The 19,214-nt window shown below is 38.8% G+C and overlaps 1 protein-coding gene across 6 annotated transcripts in view; it reads left to right on the top strand.

Moving 5' to 3' along the window:
* The window catches only part of Adgrb3 (adhesion G protein-coupled receptor B3), a 707,451-nt gene that overhangs the window by 279,576 nt on the left and 408,661 nt on the right, over positions 1-19,214 (top strand). For all 6 annotated transcript variants that reach the window (XM_040729329.1, XM_040729332.1, XM_040729333.1 and 3 more), the window contains 2 exons: positions 17,418-17,519; positions 17,886-17,992. In XM_040729329.1, coding sequence (XP_040585263.1) covers positions 17,418-17,519; positions 17,886-17,992 — 209 coding nt within the window. The remainder of the gene's footprint in view (positions 1-17,417; positions 17,520-17,885; positions 17,993-19,214) is intronic.

Raw genomic sequence — 19,214 nt, 5'->3', positions numbered from 1 at the left:
TCTAGTGTGAACACTTCTCTTTGCTAGTTTGTTTTGAAAGTGTGTATTTCGTTATTTTACAGGAGCTTACCATTATGCATTGCCTTGAGTCTCCAGTGACACTTGGACTTTGTAATTTTGAACAGCATGAGGACTGTTTAAAACTATGAGTCCTTTGAAGTTGGAATGAATGTGGTGTGTATTATGAGATGGTCATTAGTCTATGGCAGCAGAAGGTAGTGGTCATGTATTAAAAGTGGTGTGTTCTGTGTCTAGGTGACAAATGGCAGGCTTGTGATGATTTGGATTTGGCTACTCGACAGGAGGTAGAATCACCTCAGAGACGAATCTCTAGTCATGTCTGTGAAAAATTTTCTAGAGTAGATTATTTGGGGTGGGAAGATCCATTCTATCTGCCTGACTCAATAAAAAGAAGGAAGGACACTGAACACAGTCCCCAGTCCCCACCCCTGCTCCCATGCCTCTTGATTGTGGATATAATCTGACAGCTACTTCTGTCTCCTGCTTGACTTCCCTCTATGATGGACTGTACTAAACTATGAGCTGAAAATCCTCTATTCCTTAAGTTACCTTCGCCATTGCCTTGTGTTACAGCAACAAGACAGGATTTTGGTGTTTCTTTGCAGTGGAGAAGCTGTTGGTTTATATCTAAAATGGTTCCTTAGTTTAAATATGCAACTATTCAACGAGCTACCCTTTAGTCAGAACGTTGTGTTTCTTCATAATTAAAATGCTAAAATAATTTTCTAAGTTCAATACTAATAATCATATCAGTAGCTAGTCTCTTTTATTCTCATTACATTTACTCATATTATTGGAATAAGTTTGTATTATTGGGGTGAGTATGAAGAGTGTGGAGGCTTGCCAGTACTCGAGTGCTCACATGTAGAAGTCAGGAGACATTTGGAGACATCAGTTCCCTCCTTCCTGCTTGTGGATATGGGGAAGTCATCAGGCAAGACAGCAAGCACCTTTTACCCAGAAAGAGAGTTTCATGTCTTGCAGTTTGTCAGCAGGTTTTCTCTTGGCATGAGATCTAAAAGTAATTTTGCTAATTCTTTAGGCCATGTGAATTCAGAATGATAAGAGACAAATAGCATGCAAAACTCTGCTTAGAAGGATGCCTCAGCAGATTAACAGTGAAATCCCAGCACTGCATGAGAATTAACAAGCTCTAAACAAAAACATTTGTTTTGCCAAAGGAGAAATTTCATTAGAACCGTAAAGCATGATTAAGCAAGACCCTCTTAATATTTGCAAGTATCTGAACCAGTTTGAGCATAGGAAGCTTGTGAGCTGTCCACAACTGCATTTTATCTGCATAGGTAATACTGAACAGCTGCAATCAGATTTACAAAGATTGCCACCTGCTGTTTGAAAAACATGTTACAGATCTGTTTACAGAAAGATTGCATATTTTACTTGTTATATTCATGTGTTAGGCTTCATGATTTAAGATAGGTCAATAGATTATCACATAAAACTAAAACCACTTTCATATGATGCTGCATTTTTTGGTATTAGCATTTCATTTCTCTCTCTTGAGTTAGATGACTGGAAAACAATAGCAATGTACTTACAGATATATATGTCCCTTGTGAAACCTACTTCTTGAGTCTGCTAAATAATTTTTAAGATTAATTCTTTTACAGAGACAAAAATGTTTGTATTTACAGTTGTAGCTGTACCAAGTTTTGTTTTACTATAATTTAAACTGATACCTTGCATAATCTGTATTATGCATTTTAAGGTGTACCCAACTATTAATTTTATAACTTTGTGTCTCTGTTGAGGATAAGATGTTTTAATATTATTTGCTATGTCTAACCACTCACACTTTATTTTTTATATATTTTTTATTTTTAAATTTAAATTTAAATTAGAAACAAGGTTGCTTCACATATCAATTCCAGGTCCCTCTCCGTTTCCCTCCCTTCCTCCTGTGCCCTCCCACCAACCCCTCCAATATCCCCTCAATAAGTACTTCATTTACAACAGTATCTTTCGCAGTATTATTTTTAATATTTACATTCTTGATTTTTGGAGGGGTGGGGATGGTCGTGGGAAGAATTAGTATTTATTTTTATGTTTCACTAAATTTGAATTAAAAAACAAATTAATAAACCTTGCCCAGAAACCCTCTGTTGTCAAATATATATATATATGCATATAAGAAATGAAAAGTAGCCGGGCGTTGGTGGCACACGCCTTTAATCCCAGCACTCAGGAGGCAGAGGCAGGCGGATGTCTGTGAGTTCGAAGCCAGCCTGGTCTACAAAGCGAGTTCTAGGACAGTCTCCAAAACAATACAGAGAACCCTGTCTCGAAAAACCAAACAAAAAAACAAACAAACAAACAAAAAGAAATGAAAAGTAATCATTTAGATTTAATCAAATGCTATTACATTATCTATGAAACATAAAAATGTTCATCGAGATTAGGATTTTTCTTTGTGAGTAAATGGAGTAAGGCAATATTAAAACTGCATCATCAACCCCCCAATAAGATGTTTCATTTGTTTTCATAAGAAATAAGAACCATAGAGACCAAAACTTAAGAGTACTACTGTCTGGGAAATAGAATCACTCCAGGGGAGATAATTAAGTGTCCCAATTTTTAAATTGGTCAAGCTCACCCAATAATGATTTCATTTATCTTAGTCTCATCACACACCTTCAGGGCCTGATGGGTAAATGGTGGGATGGTAATAATTTCACTGACTTCACTTTCTATTATAATGTGAAACATTCATTCAAATTGATTTTTTCCTCAAATTTTCCTGGTCATTATTCCAAAATCAAACATTACCTATGGACTGGCTAGACTTAGGTTTTTGGCTGCCTGTGGACCACCTTACTAATGTCAACTGTTCTTTAGTCACTAATTGCTAAATTGAAATCTATCATTTCCAGAAAGGTATACTTCTTAATCCACAAATAGTTTTCTTCTTGTGGTCACAGTTGCTTCGTCTGTCATGCTGAGGGAAGCCTGCTGGTTGACCATGCTCAGGAACACAAAGTGTAAATGGAGGATGAGGAGCCAGGGAGCCAGTGAGGCCAGAGATGAAGCAACTGTGGCATTTGTCTCTAGCTCTCCATACCGAAGGAGGGCAGCAGTAGCACTAGTAATGCACGACATGCCTTCATCATTGCAATGTGTTCGTATTAGTCTCCTGAACCCTGTCATATTGAGAGTAAAACTTTTGCTTCCCTGGCCCCTCCTTTCTGTCCCCACTTGAGAGATGTCATTTGAGCAGAGAGACTTCATTTTTGAATTTTTTTCCTTCATGTAAAACTGTCTGAAGAAAGGATCAAAGGAAAGAACTTTACTTACTTTGTGCTTGTGTCTTGGCAGAGGGCCTATCACAGTAGAAGGCAATGCTTTTAAACTTTTAGTGGGCTTCAGATTCATGCAGAGAGCTTGTTGAAGCATGAGATTGATTTTGTTGAGTCCAGACAGAGCCTCAGAGACTCTGGTTAGGTAGCGCTTGTATGGGCTTCATAATTTACATTTCTAATATCAACACACTAATAATTATGATCATGGTCTCCAGATTGTCTTTTAGATCACAGTGACTTACTAAAGTTGACTAATCATGATAACATTGTGAAATGAAATGTAGTCCTTGACTTCAGCACCACTGGTGAAAGTTGACATAATTCCCATACAGATTGCAGAGTCTTATTTAACTCAGGCTTCTTCACAAATGATGAAGGGTGGTGTCTGCAATATGTTTGTAATAAAAATGTAGACAAGCCCATTTCAGCTTTTCTCATGTCAAGGTTTAACAAAAATAAGAACTCTCATGGCCATCATTTAAAGAAAAGTAGGGCTATTGACTTTTTTTATAATAAATGATTTAGTGTCCAATTCTCATTTTTCCTGCTCCATGGAGAGCAAAAAAAATAACTTAATTATTGTTAGAGCAAGTTTGATGTAAACATATGTGGTGCTAATAAGCATATCTAGATTCCTACTGCAGTGAGTAGGTACACTGCTTAACTTTTGGCCAACTTACAGTTATCTGGAAAAAGGAACCGCAATTGAAAAAAATGCCTTTCTCAGATTGCTTATAGGAAAGTTTTGGGGGCATTTTCTTGGTCGGTGGTTTGTGTGTGAGGGCACAGCCTACTGTGAGTGGTACTGATCCTGGGGAGGGGAGGTGATCCTTTGGTTGCATTAGAAAGCAGGCTCAACAAACCACAGGGAGGAAGCCAGCAAACAGTGTACTCCAAGGTTTCTGCTTCAGTTTCTGTCTGTGGGTTACTGGCCTGAGTTCCCTTCATGAGGGACTGCTGCTGGGAAGTGTTAGTCACAAAAACCCTTCCCCTCCAAGCAGCTTTTAGTCACGGTGTCTTTATCATAATAGCAGTAAGCAAGGACATTCCTCATGTGTCCCTTGCCAGGCTGGAGCACGCACGCATGTCCTCTGTGTTTCCCACCTTGTGGAGGGAGAAGCTACAGTATGCAAATGAAGAATTTTGGTCCGTGGTGTGAGTGTGACAATGGGGAAGGCGATGTGCCCAGCTGTGCTCACTTCTCAGGTGCCAGTTAGGAGACTGACGGGTTGATAATCATGTCCACTAAAACTATGTATGTATATAGTTTGTAGAGACACGTGTAGGAAACTTGCCAAGGGAAGCTATCATAAATGGTTTGTGCCACTCCATGTTGAGGCCGGCTGTAGTCATTTTCATGGACCCAAATATGTCAGTTTGAAACGTTCATTTCCTTATTCAGAGAGAAAACTCCTAGAACATTTACAGGGTGCCACATATTGTACCCTTTTACTTCAGACTGCTTTTAGTGCATCACAAATCCCCTGGATTTCTAGCATTTTCTGCCATTAGATGTTCTATAATTTATCTGGAATTACGCTGTTATCTGGTCAGTTCTTCAAAAGGGGAAAGCAATTGTTTTAGTTAAATATATTTGGCTATAATAATTCACAACAAATAATATAGCATCTGAGCGTTCACACCAGCTATTCACCTAAAATCAGACACTGAGTTTAGTGTCGACAGTAGATGGCACTAGGTATTGACTTCTGTTTCTTCTTGTCAAATACCTCAGGTATATTTTAAGGAGTGGAGATGTAAATTAGATGTTGAAGATAGCCTTTGGGAGAGAGACAGACAGACAGCCAGAGAGAGAGACAGACAGACAGACAGAGACAGAGAGATTTTATTGCTTAATAAATACCTAAACTAGTGTTGAGTCCTCCCCAAAACACAAGTGTTTGATTGTTTTTACATGATCTACTCTACAGTTCTGGAACAAACCAGATGAATTTTATGGACTGAATAAAGAAGAGGCACCAAGGGCCAAAGGACTCGGGGTTTAAATTAGATAGCAGTGCAGGTCCTTTATTCAAACCTGTTGTTATAGGGATACCTATTATAATAATAATTCATCTTTGTAGACTGCTCATTAGAGAAGACTTCTGGGAAATTCTCAGAGGTTATTCCAGGTTAGAAACTCAAAAATAAATTTGTTCTAATCTTCTTTTAGCCACCTTGTCTGGCTTAAAAATACTTGGCAACTTACTCAAATTGAGAAGAAAAATAAAAAAACACATGTTGCTATCTTTTTCACTTCTTACTCTTTGAGTATTGCCTTAGTAAAAGAAGTAAATTTTAGGATCTGTCTAGCAATTATCTTCAATGAGATCATCAAAATGCAATTAAAAGTTATGTTTCCATGCTCACAGAGGCACTAACCTGATATGCGATGTCCTTCTGCATGCTGAGAATATATGCTGCTTTTATTGGCTGGTGAATGAAACTGTTTTGACCAGTGGCCAGGCAGAATAGAGTCAGGTGGGAAATCCAAGCAAAGATGGAGAGAGAAAGAAGGCAGTTCCAGGGATACATCATGTAGCCACCAGAGAAGCAAGCCACAAGCACCACGGTAACATATAGAATATTAGAAATGGCTTAATATACAGGTAGAGCTAGCCAGTAACAAGCCGAAGCCATCGACCAAGCAATTATAATCAATATTAAGCTTCAGAATGAGTTTTTAATAAGCAGCTCCAGGGACCATTAGTGGGAGAGAAATCGGTTCAATGGGGCTGGACGAGACATAGAAAACTATCCAGCTATACTAACCTCTCATATTAAACTTGACACTTCTCTTCCTCATTGATTCCCCGCAGAGCCTGATGTGAGTGACCTCAGCTTCAGCACCCACTCTTCTCTGTTGTTTTCTCCTTCTCATCAATAGTAAAGTCTTTGGCATGCAGATCTCCAGCTTTGTCCTGCATCTTTCACAGATGCCCAGAGTACTTTGCTAGCAGTCACCTACCAGACTCCACCAGAGAAGGAGAGTTTTTCTGTTAACCAGCAAATGCTTTGTGTCATTTGAACTCATTATTAGCTCTAGCAGTCACTTTCCTTATTTCAGATCCTTATTCCTCTATTTCTTTCCTAGGTGGCCCTGTGTGCTGCCCTTGCCAACACCTATTAGTAGTAGAGGAACATAGAAAATAAAGTATGGAATACAGAGCCCAGGGAAAAGAAGACTTATTTCTTGGTGTCTGCACACCTAAAATGGAACCAGCATGGTGTAGGGAATTGCTTCAATGTGATAAAACATTATAATTAAATATGACGATAAGTGACAGTTGATGAGTTCTATGTCACTCATATCATTCATACTATATTCTCTTTTCTGAACAGATTCATCTGATTAGTATGGCCTGTTTGTGGCCTTAGTTATATGACTCACTTGTTTTAAAAACCTTGCATGGGTTCTCATTATTTACCAAATTTAGTGCATACCCTTAGAGTCATGATATTCTGTGTCCCAATGTCAGCTCCACTGTTTTTGCAACATTACTTCTCTATAATCAATTTCAAATATGTACTATATTATAATATATAATGAAATCACAATTGTACAGACTCTTTTTTGGAGGCAATGGTACATGGTCTTTCTATAGTTTTTACTATTAACCACCTGGAACCCCCTTAGTGTTGCTGTCCCTTTACTTTGACCGTTGCTATGGGAGCCTCATGGGAGTCAGTTCAATTATGAGTCTTCTTTCCTTTGTCTTATGAATGTATCTTTTTCATTGAAACCCTACAAAGTTAGTCTGGGCTCCCATTCCTATGTCTTATAAATAGTCCATCTGATTGGTTGTATTAGCTTCCAGTCCAACACATTTTTGTGTACAGTGTCTTTTCAGCCAGATATCCCATACTCCATTCTGAGCCTTGCTGAACATAATAGATCAGCAGATTTATGTTTCATGCCATTAATGCCAAAAGTAAAGTAATGGTAACATTTTTATGGTATCATCTAATAGTGTAGGTAATGGTAATATAATGATGATATTAACCCTACTTGATAATTTTTAACTCTTTCAGAATTCTGTTGCTATGTATAAGACTAATTTATTGTGTGGGCATTTTTAACCAAATATATAATATTATTATCCAGTTATAATTTGTAGTATTATTTCTCTTCTTTTATGGATAGGAGAAACGTATAAATTAATATACTCAGCTCTTCAGTTTCCCCAAATCACAACCCCGCTTGTTATTTCTGGTCAGAGGACTTCAAGGCATCTAACAGTAACCTGCCAATATGACACTGGTTCAGTGGGCTCAAATAACATTCTTGAAGAACCGAGTGCACCTGCCATCATGGACGTGTGGCCAGTGGTTCAAATCTCGAGGTCTTGTCCATTTACTTCAGTGTATCACCCGGAATTATTTTTATATATATCCATTTACTTCAGTGTATCACCCGGAATTATTTTTATATATGTACATTTGGGGACATAGTTAAAGCTAGCTCTTCTTGAAAATCATATTTATGACAAACAAATGCAGTATTCTTGGAAAAACATGTGCGTGTGCTCTCTAGAACTTACCAAATAGTCTAGATCTATGCTTGAACATTAAAGTTAACTTCTCTCTAATTAAATTTGCTAAGAAAGTATAACTAAAGACAATTTATCTGCTAGACCAAAATATACAATTTTCTTTGCAACATGTAATAAAATACTGTTCAAACACTATCCCATACTGGTACAGTACTGTACAGAGTCCAAGTATGCAATCTATAAGCACAAGAAAATGAAGAGCTGAGGTGTTCTTTACTTCAAGACTCAAAAGTAAAGGCAAATAAGTATCTTGTCACCAGAACCATAAAATTCTCTGTCCTTGGCGACAAAGTAAATATCCTTGAGCACGGTCTAGCTGCTTGACTGACCACAGGTCACTACTTTCCCCCTCAGTAACTTCAGGTTAGGTACTTATTTTTCTTTTTCTAATTTTATTTCTCATGTAAACTGAAGTTCTTTTCAAAATTAGCAAGAGATTGGATAAATTTAAATACATGATATACTTAGAACAGTCATACACGGAGATACAGGGATATAAGTTAAGACAAATAAAGGGAATTTTCTACAAGAACACGGTAATTACAACTGGGATGCTGGCATATGCCTATAATTGCACCATTTGGATGATGGAGGCAAAAAGACTGCACATTCCAATCCAACTGAGCCACATGCTACAACCGTATTTGAAATGAACAAACAAAATACCACACAAAACATCATAAACCTCTTTACTTCAGACCATAGCAGCAAAATGAATCCTTCATGGGAGTAGGTCCCATCCCATGAAGCCCAGTGAGCTCAGAGACTAGCCTTGTTCACTGCTTCCTCTCCCAGCACGAGGAATTCACTGAATAACAATGATTCATGATTTGCCAACAAGTACAGTTTGAAAGGGGGTCATGAGGAGTGCATGTTTTCTTTTTTTTTTTTTCTTTCTTCTGCATGCCAGCTCTTGGTTTAGAATCAATTTCCCTTTAATGCTGAAATTCTAGCATATGAGAGAAAACTAATTTACCACATCAAATTGATTTAAGCCCTGTATAATTTCTGCTATTTTTAAGAGATGGTAAATCAGTTTGAATAGACAGATTAACAGCTAATCACTAGGTAATTGCTACCTTGTTTTAGGGGAGCATGCTAACTACATACTTGTGACTTCAAGTACAGTTGAATCTTACAAATGAGTTTTGATCTTATCAGTAAGGGTGTCAGCCAGCAGATCTTGCAGCTGATGAGCAGTTGGTATTGCAGTGTGTTGAGACATAAAAATACAAGAGCCCTTCATACTGCTGAAAAAAGAATTAAAAACCCTTTCATTTTTATACCTAGGCCACTCTGGTGTTTTCCAATTTATAAGGTGAACAGAGGTAGCATGCAAAGCAAAAATTAACATAAGCCCTAAGCTCAGTGTTCCCTCCTGCATGGTTTCCATGCACCAAATAAATTTTTCAGTTATTATTCAAGATTATAGTATATTTAGATCACATCTCCCCTTTCCCTCCCTTTAAACCCTCCCATTTATGACTCCTTACTTCCATTCAAATTCATGGCCTCTTATTTCATTAATTGCACACACCACACACACACACACACACACACACACGTACCACTTTGGTCAGTATGTATAATGTTACTTGTGTGCGTGTTTTCTGGACTGACTATTTGGTATTGGATAACCAATAGTGAGCTCTTCCTTAGGGAAGACTGTTTCTCCCACTCTCCCTACCCCTCAGCTGCCTGTAGTCCATTACGTGGGAATGAGGCCCTTCGGGGCTCCCGTGCTTTTCCGTCCACATTGGCATGTTTATCGGTGCTGTCCTTGTTCAGCTCATGCCAAGCAGCCATATTCCTGAGATTTCCTGGGTATAGAATCTGACAGTTCTAGAAAACACAATTTTACAGCAAACTCACCATTTTTCTGCCTCTTATAGTCTTCCCCGTCCCCCTCTTTTACAATGTTCCCTCAGGTGGAGGCTTAGGTTTGGGAGTTGTATTGTGGATGAGCCCTTCGGGACTGGGTTCCATAAATCCACCTTTTGATTGGTTGTGATTTTCTGTGATAGTCTCTCCGTGGGCAGCTCATTTTTGAAAACGTTTACATATGCCCAGATATCTCAAGTACAAATTGTTGTCATCATCTCCCACCCCAGAACGTCTCCTGCCACGTACTGAAGCTCAGGATTTAGCACAGGGGACAGTCCTCTTTGAAATCCGTCTTCATTTTCTGTTTCTGAAGTTTTTTCCTTGCCTTTCTCATCCAGACAGCCCTGGAACTGCGCAGCTTCCCTCCTAAGGAGACTTGGAATCCATCCATCCACTTTCTATTACCATCCCCTGTGACTCTTGTCTTCCACCTCAGTGCATGATGGAGATTATGCCAGGCCTCTTGGACCTGCTTTCACTCGCTCTGTTCTCCAGAATTCACGTATAGCATTTAAAGTATAATAAATTCCTCATGTTTAAAATAAATCCATCAAAACAGTTATATAAAACATTATTTCACGATGAGCTCATCCTTTATGTGTTCCTCTGCTGTATTCAGTGACCTCTACTCATACCTAAATTTTTAACTCCGTCTCCTCAGAAACTGCCTTAGAGTGCCCCAGTTAGCTTTGACTCTGAACTTGACACAGCCAAGAGTCACCTGAGGGGGGTATCCCAAGTGAGGGATTATCCCCATCCAGTTGGCTTGTGTGTACGTCTGCAGGGGATGTCTCTGATTGTAAATCTATAAAGGATGGATGGCCCACTATGGACAGCACCCTTGCTGCACAGATGGTATTGGGCTCTGTAAGAAAGCTACCTAAGCATGAGCTGAGCATGGGAACAAGCCAGCAAGCAGCATTACACTATGGTTTCTACCTAGGAATTCCATCTTGAGTTCCTACGTGACTTCTCTCAGTGATGGACTATGACCTAGAAGCATAATAAATCCCCTAAACTTTTAAGGTATTTTATCACAACTATAGAAAGGAAACTAGATCAATGTCGTAGCCTATTTCTGGGTCTTCCAGCAAGTAGTTTGTTTGTTGAATGAATGAATTCCAGAAGTGTAACTAAGGTGGGAAAAATAAATTGATAGTACAGTGTCTACGGCACTTTAGATTTTTGACATGAGCACAGATAGATCTGTTTCTTGACGCCATTAAAATATAAGCATCAAAGAATACCAAGTAATCTTTGGTGCAAAATTAGTTTTGTCATTATTATCAAACCTGGAAATGCTGGACACTGTCCTCTTCCTTTTTTTATCAGTTGCGTACTGGGTTTCTGTCTCCAATAAATACAATTAATACAAGATTTTGATAATCCACACTGCAGCAAAACAGGACATCAGTGGGAGCAGAGGCTGTCCCTGGTACTTTGCCTGACTCTTGGGAACCTATCCCTCATTCTGGATTGCCTTGAGCAGCCAGAATACAGGGGGAGGTGTATAGCATCTTGATACGGCATGCTATGCTGATGTACATGGGAGGCCTACCCCTTTCAGAATAAGGAGGACAGGTGGATTGATGGGGGCGGGGAGGTGAGGGAAGAGAGTGGAAAGAGAGAATGGGGAGGCTATGGTTGGGATGTAAAATAAAACAAAACAAAACAGAACACCAGTTGACCTCCCTTGACTTAGAGAAATGGTTCTGTTTTATTATTCACTAGGCAAGTCAGTAAGGGAGTATTGTGGTTGCACCAAGAAATAGTATGCAAGTGACTTTATCCTTATCCTATTTAGAATGTGTGCAAGTCACAACAGGGTATCCTAGCCAGGAGTCCACAGGTTCTTAGCTATAAACCCTAAGTCTGTACCTGCAACCCTCTAAATCTTTTGAGTCAAATTAAAAGTAATACAGTAGCTAGCCTCTCTTTGTGCTCCTAAGTGGAATGAATACAGTCATGCCATTTTCCACATGTAAACACACACATGCACACATGCACATCTATATTTTAATGAGTCACCAAAAATATCTGTAATCTTAGAAACAGGCACTATTGAAAAATAGATCTAGCCAGAACAGACAAATGAATGAGCTAGGAAAAAATATTTAGCATACCAAGATGCTAGACAAGTGCTTTGGAAAATGGAAAAGCAGAGGTAGGGACGGGTGCTTGGGAGTCATTCAGATGGTGAGACATGACATAGGATTAATGGTGACGATATGAACCTTGCAGGTGTCCGAGAACAATGAGCCAAGACAGGAGCAGCAGTGGATAAGATGTGATGCCAGAGCCAGACTGGACAGGAACACAGTCAGGAGGCCAGTGTAGCGGTGGAAAATAGTGAGAATGGAGAGTGTAGAAGCTAATCCTTGACCCAAGGTTTTTTATCACTGCCTACTTTAAACAGTAAATATTAGGAAATAAGATGGTATGTTTTTCTCTAAACAGTATGTCTTTTCAAAATATTAAATAATGACACCTATTCCCCTGGTGATTCCTGCTGCAGCTACCCACCTTGATTTTGAACATCAATTTCTGATACAGACCCAGAAGTAAAATAATTGTCCCTCTTAGCCCACCATTGCCATCTAGTGGTTCATATGTGCAATAACCACACATTCTGACCACACAGTGGACTGCAGGGAAGGGGACTGAAGGGATGTGCTTTCCCTTAATAATACTAAATAAAAAAGGCTTTCTAGGCTACTAAAGTTCACTCAATCTCTCAGTGTGCAAAATTACTTTTCCATTGCTTTATATGGAATTAACATTAGAAAATACTGGAGGCTATAGCAATAGATTCTTTGAAACGTATTTCAGAGGTCCTCAGTGGAACTGAAGAGAATTTGAGATGGAATGCACTGAAAACAAGAGACATATAATGTGGAATATGAAAGCTGATAAATAAAAGCATACTTGAAAAGAACTTGGATGTGCAGATGAAACAAAACATATTCAAGTGTAATAATCATAATATATAAGCAATAGTCAGAACCCTTTAAAATATACTAGTTATTATATAGTGTTTAATCATGGAATATACTCAAATTTTATGGACTTTAACACTTATTACAGTTTTCCATTTAAAAATAGCCTATAATTATTTGGGGTTGTATTTACATAGTTACAATAATTATGTATTAACAGTAGTGTCTATAAAAGAGTTGCCATTTAAATTTGTACTAACTAACATCAAATGAAATTTAAAATTCAGTCCTCAGACCCACAAACCATATTTCTGGAACTTGACACTCATATTTGGCTAGTGACCACCCTACAAGACAGTGAATATAAGGGGCATTTCAGTCCTCCCACGCATTTCTACGTGATGATTTTCTTGTTTAAAATGATTTAATGAATATATTTTGGGTACCTACTGTATCCTAAGCACCTGTTGAGTTCATTATTGCAGAAGAAAGAAATAAACAAAGCAGTTTTAGCATTTCAAAATGTACCATCTTGGATGTGGTACATGTGCAGCTAAATGCTTTTAGTCCACTGTGAGAAATGCTAAATTTATATATTCCGTGGCTGAGGCACCGAGAGATGCTTTTTTGGAGAGATGAACACTTAAATACAAAGGAAATGTGATATATTTTAAGTGCTACACTTGAAGTTTCTAAGAACAGATTAAAGGAAAGTTAGACTAAAGCCAAGAGGCCTGGAGCAATCCCCATGATGGCCAGGGGGTGGCGAGAAAGAGTGACAGGAAGTAACCGCAAGAGGCGGATGAATTCCAAGGCTTCTGAGAACGCAGAGCAGCTCAGGTCCCTGGCTGACTGAATGGAAGCTTAAGAAAGAGAGTACCAAAGTCAGGTTTCAATGAATGTCCAGTGCGCTACCCTTCTAGCTCTGGCACCTGAGGGAGGATGCCGAGGTACAGATGATGCCAACGGTTCATCTTTGAGATACCCCTGCACATCTCCTTGTTATCACAAGCTAAGCTGGTATATTTAAACCAAGCTCAGAAAGGAAACCTGAGCTAGAGAAAATAGGTTCATACTTTTGAACGTTAGCTATATTAACAGTGGATTCAGGATTGCCTATGTACATTCATCAGTCAAAAAAGAAAGGGAACATTACATTTGCAAGAGAGAAGAGAGATTGTTTGAAGTAAGATATACAGAAGCTAGAAAAGGATGCATGTGGCGGGTATTTGGGTATAAACATTAATTCTATGAGGCTAAAGTAATGAAATGTGAATTAGAATCATCATAGATTAAAGTTGCACTGAGCACCCCGTCATCATAGCAAGCACACTTACCTTTGTCCTGGTTAGCCAGCAGACCCAATGGAGAGTTTTTAGCAATGAGTTAGCATCTCTATACACAGTTCTTCAGCTCAGACAGCAGTACCCTGTGTCCTCTTCATTCCTCTGATCATTTGCTAACCCCCTGAGTTTGCTTTGCTACTCCAATTGTTTTCCTCTTCAGTCCAACCGTCATTTGCTAAAGTCATCGTAGTGCTATCTCTTCAGCTCTCGGGAGGGCTTTGCCGTGTATTCCCCATGAAAACAAATTAATCTTAAGGTTGGAAACTAAGTTATATCTCCCTTTGCCTGGATATTTGCAGTTCCGTAATGTACAGCGTCGCCCTGTCCTCTCTCACACAATTGTACCACTCTTGTCCAGCCCATTGTCCTTCATGTCCCACTGGCATTTGAGGCATTTGTGTGCATTGCTCCCTCTGCCTGGAGCACTTAATGTACCTCTCACACTGACCATCTCAATCAAATGTCACTTCTTCCTAGTAGATGGCCCCGCCCCCTTAAATCCTTAAGATTTTAGATTGAAATGGAATTTTCTATTTGTTGTGTGAAATGCTTTTCTAATTGTAGTTACCTTTTCATCAGTTTTATGCCCCTGACTTGACTAATGACTCATGAAACAGTCTGCTCTCCTTCTGCAATGTTGGTTCTCTTTAGCACAGGCTAGAAACAACCCAGTGAGCTTTGTTCCCCAATTCAACCGGCTCCCTACTTGGGTAAGTGGTCAAGGTGAAAAGGATTGGGGGGGGCGCGAACAGATGTTTAACCTGATGTTTTGAGTTATGGGTACAAGCATGATATATCATTAGCAGAGTTCTGAAATACAGGGAGAAGAAATAAATAGTGATATGGGGAGGGGGTGAGTCTTGAGTGTCAGCAAGTTGGTTGTTGTTGTTTTGTTTCTTGGTTTTGTTTTTGGTGACCAAATAAAAAGCAGACTTAGCACTTTGATCTGCCAATCTATAATCCAGGATTCAGTGGAGCTGGGTATCATGGTACCTGCCTGCATTAGGAAGGCAGAGGTAGGCAGATGTTTGCAAGTTCTAAGCCAGCCTGGTCTACCTTTCCTTCCTGATGGGGTGGCTTCCTCTTTGAAGACACATAGTTGGGTCTCTGTGGCCACTGTGGCTACTGTGTAGGAAACTTGTAGAGGCAGCAGGAAACAGAAGCATGTGCTCTCTATGGGGGGGGCTAGAGCAGGTAGCAATTAAAGTCTCCTAGCTTGCACTTCGAAGTGAGTAGCTATGGCTACTTGCTGATCATAGCTGCAGTAAGTGCTATCCCTACTGTTAATTCAGCTACTTTGGAAGGAAAAGTGTAAGGAACCTGCCCCACCCTTAGTTAAGTTTGACATTTTCGGAGTGAGTTATTTTGTTTCTTTGTATGTATGACAGATGCCAATCCATGTATCCCTACCATTCCCATGGCAGATTCAATAATAAAAACCATTTTTGAGTCTCAGGAAGGGACCCTGACTCAGTACAACATATTCAGCTAGTACTTTTAAGGGATCAGGAAAACATGGTTTTACTCCTGGTAGGGGTGATAACAGGATTACATGGCTAGGTGACTCCTTTTCCATTTAGTGACCCCCTTTCCCATCTAGAGTTAACATATAATACAGGGAATGTTTGAATTCTGAAAAAAAAAGTTTATTTGCCTCTTCAAATTTGTTTTCCAAAGTGGTTTATTAGAGTAGTGTGCAACTATAATTCATAGTCAAGGAGATTAAATGGATCCAGGGATTTGAGATTCTAAATAAGGGCTTGTGGCCGCTAAAAGATGACAATTGTCGTGAATTTTGAAATTATCTAAAGAGAGCATTGCACATAATATTGATGATCACACAGAGAACACTCAGAAGATGGACACAGGAAAATGGCACAAGTGTTTGGTGGATGCCAGAGAGAAACTAGCCAAGATCCTGGAGAAAGTAATTTGCAGCAGAAGGAATAAATCCAAATCTAAAGAGCTGCAGAGGAAGCCCAGTGAGTTCAGACTGAGATGAGCATATTGGCAAAACATTGGTGAGATGAAGAAGATGCCACTGGAGAACAGGCTGATGATAGGAAAATCAGCCCCCAAGTCTTCCACCGTGCAAAGATCTCATAGAAATAAAACAATAGACTGTGCACTTTAGTGAGAACCTAAGAAATGCACATACATTATTTCACAGGCAGAAGAATATCATGAACGACTTAAAGTAACAAAGAAGGCATTTGAAAAGCCCAAGGAAACTATGGAGGAGTTAGGACTCTGGGGTCCAGACGTTACTGATATCTTCTCCACCACCACAGGGGACCTTCGCTGTAGCCGCAGTGCCTCCTCTGTACAGGAGATAGAAGAGAGGTGACCTGTGATGATGCGTGCCATTCTGAAATATCACTCTTTGAAAAGAAAATGTGGCTTAAAGATCTAATATGTGCAATTGCATTTTTTGTCAACTAAGTACTGAAATGTAAAGTGGGTTTATAAATTCTGAAGTAGAATGTCCAGTGCTGATGATCTCATTATTTCATGATTCATGAAACAGACTCAGCAGGTTGTACATAAATATGTATATATACACATTCATATATGCACCTAACAGCACTTAGTGGGAAAAGAGACCATGTAATTTTAGAAAAAAGCAAGAGGTATGGAAATGGAATGGTTGGATGAAGAAAAGGGAAGGGGGAAAGGAGGTAATTATAATCTCAAAAAATAAAAGATATAATTAGAATAATACTTTATTTATAAATATATTATTTTAAATTTTATTTTCTGCCTCTTCACTCCATAAATAAGTTGAGAGTATAAAAGCAGTAAGGCATAAAGATCAAATCAATATGCTTTCATAAAATAAACCATGGCTACCATGGTTATTCCTTAATGAAGAAATAAAATATATATATCTATCTCAGCAGTAGAGCAGCTGCCTAGTATTGCTACACTGAGGGGTGTGTGTGTGTGTGTGTGCATGTGTGTGCGTGTGTGTGCGCGCGTGCACGTGTGCACATATGCGCGCATGTGTACGCTTCATATTTCTCAGAACGTTAACAATTTCAAAACAGAACTGATTTATTAAAAAATTAACATCTATAGATTCAATGAATTTTAAAAGGTTTTTCATTAATGTTCTTGAATGTGTCCATTTATTAGAAAACCCATTGATTCTTCCCTTAAAGAATGTACTCTCAGAAGCTTTTAAAGAACCTGTAAGGGCTTCTGTTAAATGAGACCTGGTGATTTCTTTATAAGCACATCTCTAACATGTCAGTAAATCATATTATTGATAGAAAGGAAAGAATTCTGCATTTAGATGCATTTGACAAATGCTTATTGCCAACTCAGCTGACATTCACATGTCTTTCTCTTAAATTGCAGCACCTTATGAAATATGCCCTGAGGACTACCTTATATCAATGGTGTGGAAAAGGACTCCCGCGGGTGACCTGGCATTCAATCAGTGTCCACTGAATGCCACAGGTACAGTAAGATGAGCCACTGAACCCCAGCAATGTTTGTTTCCCCAGAACTGCATGCTCTGCCTGCTTAGTAAGTTGTGTCTCTGTCCGTGCTCTATAAATAAAGTCTGTCCAATAAGCAGCTGATGGCACAGTTGTAATAAAATGCTTAGTAAGTGGAGTCGAAGAAGAGACTTACAAAACGTTACTGATATTTTGCTTCCTCAGTATGACTGGTGAATTACAAAAACATTCAAGACAACAATTTCATGTGCATGTTTCCTGAAGCAAAAAGAAAATGTATAAACCCCGTTTGTAGTCTGCCTTCCAATGCTATGCCTTCCAGCACCCTCCTATAAAGCTTCTCTCTGTTCTTTGTGGCACGCAGGCACCACTAGCAGACGCTGCTCTCTCAGTCTTCATGGAGTGGCCTTCTGGGAACAGCCGAGCTTTGCAAGATGCATATCCAATGAGTACAGACACTTGCAGCATTCAGTAGGTGCAAAGCCAGCTTCAGTACTTGCCCTGTTTATTTTTTCCTAATGATCAGTGTGTGAGAATTTAACCTTCTGTTGTACAATCAAATCAGTAAAAATCGCGGAAGAAATGCCCGAAGGAAAAAGGGATGTGATAGGAAGCTGATTTCCGGGCCTCTGAGCTAAACTGTTGTGTTCCTCGAGCTTAGGTTTGTATAGATCCTGGCAATTTAAATGAAAATACTGCTTGTCTGATGGGAGAAAGACCTGAGCAGAAACATTCTCGGTTTAACATATAGAAGTTCAACTATGCATCATGGTTAAATCAAGTCTTCATTAAATATTACGTGATTATTGCAAAGCACTGTACACTGGTTAATTGAATGGTTTTTACCGTTTCCTTAATTAGAGAATAACAAAGCTGTGTTACTTTGGTATGAAATTTAGCAAGCAGTTTAAAACATAAAGAAAATGATGGTTCCACATAAACTTAATTACTCATCAACGATTAAGTGGCCAGATTTTCCTAGAATGGCCATTTCCCCCAGATACCATTGAATTATTCAGAGAATGTAATATTCGAAATAGCATTCACATTCATGTATTTTAAATTCCAGAATCTTATGAAATATGTCCAGAGGATAATCTGATGCTGATGTTGCAGAGTATTTTGAGCACAATTAAATTTTGCTTGGTCTTGTTCAAGTGCAAGTCATTGCCATTATTCAGAGGCTGCTGTCATTTCATCCTGGCAGACATGAAGTCCTCCATGCACAGGCAAGGCGAACACTGGAAAATAGAAAAGAAAAAAAAAAGCAGGAACCAAACACAGTGATGTTAAGAGCCTCGGTGCTTCCCTGGGCTTTTGTTTGCTCTTCATGTTATCATAGTCAGTCAAAAATACACACAGTGAAAATATTCTTGCTTGTGTATGGAAAGAATAACTTATGCAATAACTGCACCAACGGAGTAGAATTAGTACTTATTTAACTACAAGAAAACCCAAAAACTCATTTTAGAAAGTCTAACACAAAATGTTATGTAGTACATTCACACATCAAACTGGTAACTATCAGTAGTGTAATTGATAATCATTTAAACACGCAGGCTTATTTTTTCACAGTGCATAGAAATGTGTGTTTATATGTGTACTTTAATGAATTATTGGCTACATGGAGCCTTATTTTATCATAAATATACATTCATATGTTATATAAATATGTACTAGAAAAATACAGAAA

The sequence above is a fragment of the Mesocricetus auratus genome, unplaced genomic scaffold (assembly GCF_017639785.1).
Source record: "Mesocricetus auratus isolate SY011 unplaced genomic scaffold, BCM_Maur_2.0 Super-Scaffold_100021, whole genome shotgun sequence".
NCBI lineage: Eukaryota > Metazoa > Chordata > Mammalia > Rodentia > Cricetidae > Mesocricetus > Mesocricetus auratus.
Note: the sequence above shows the minus strand (reverse complement) of the source record. Positions and strands in the feature narration are given on the sequence as shown.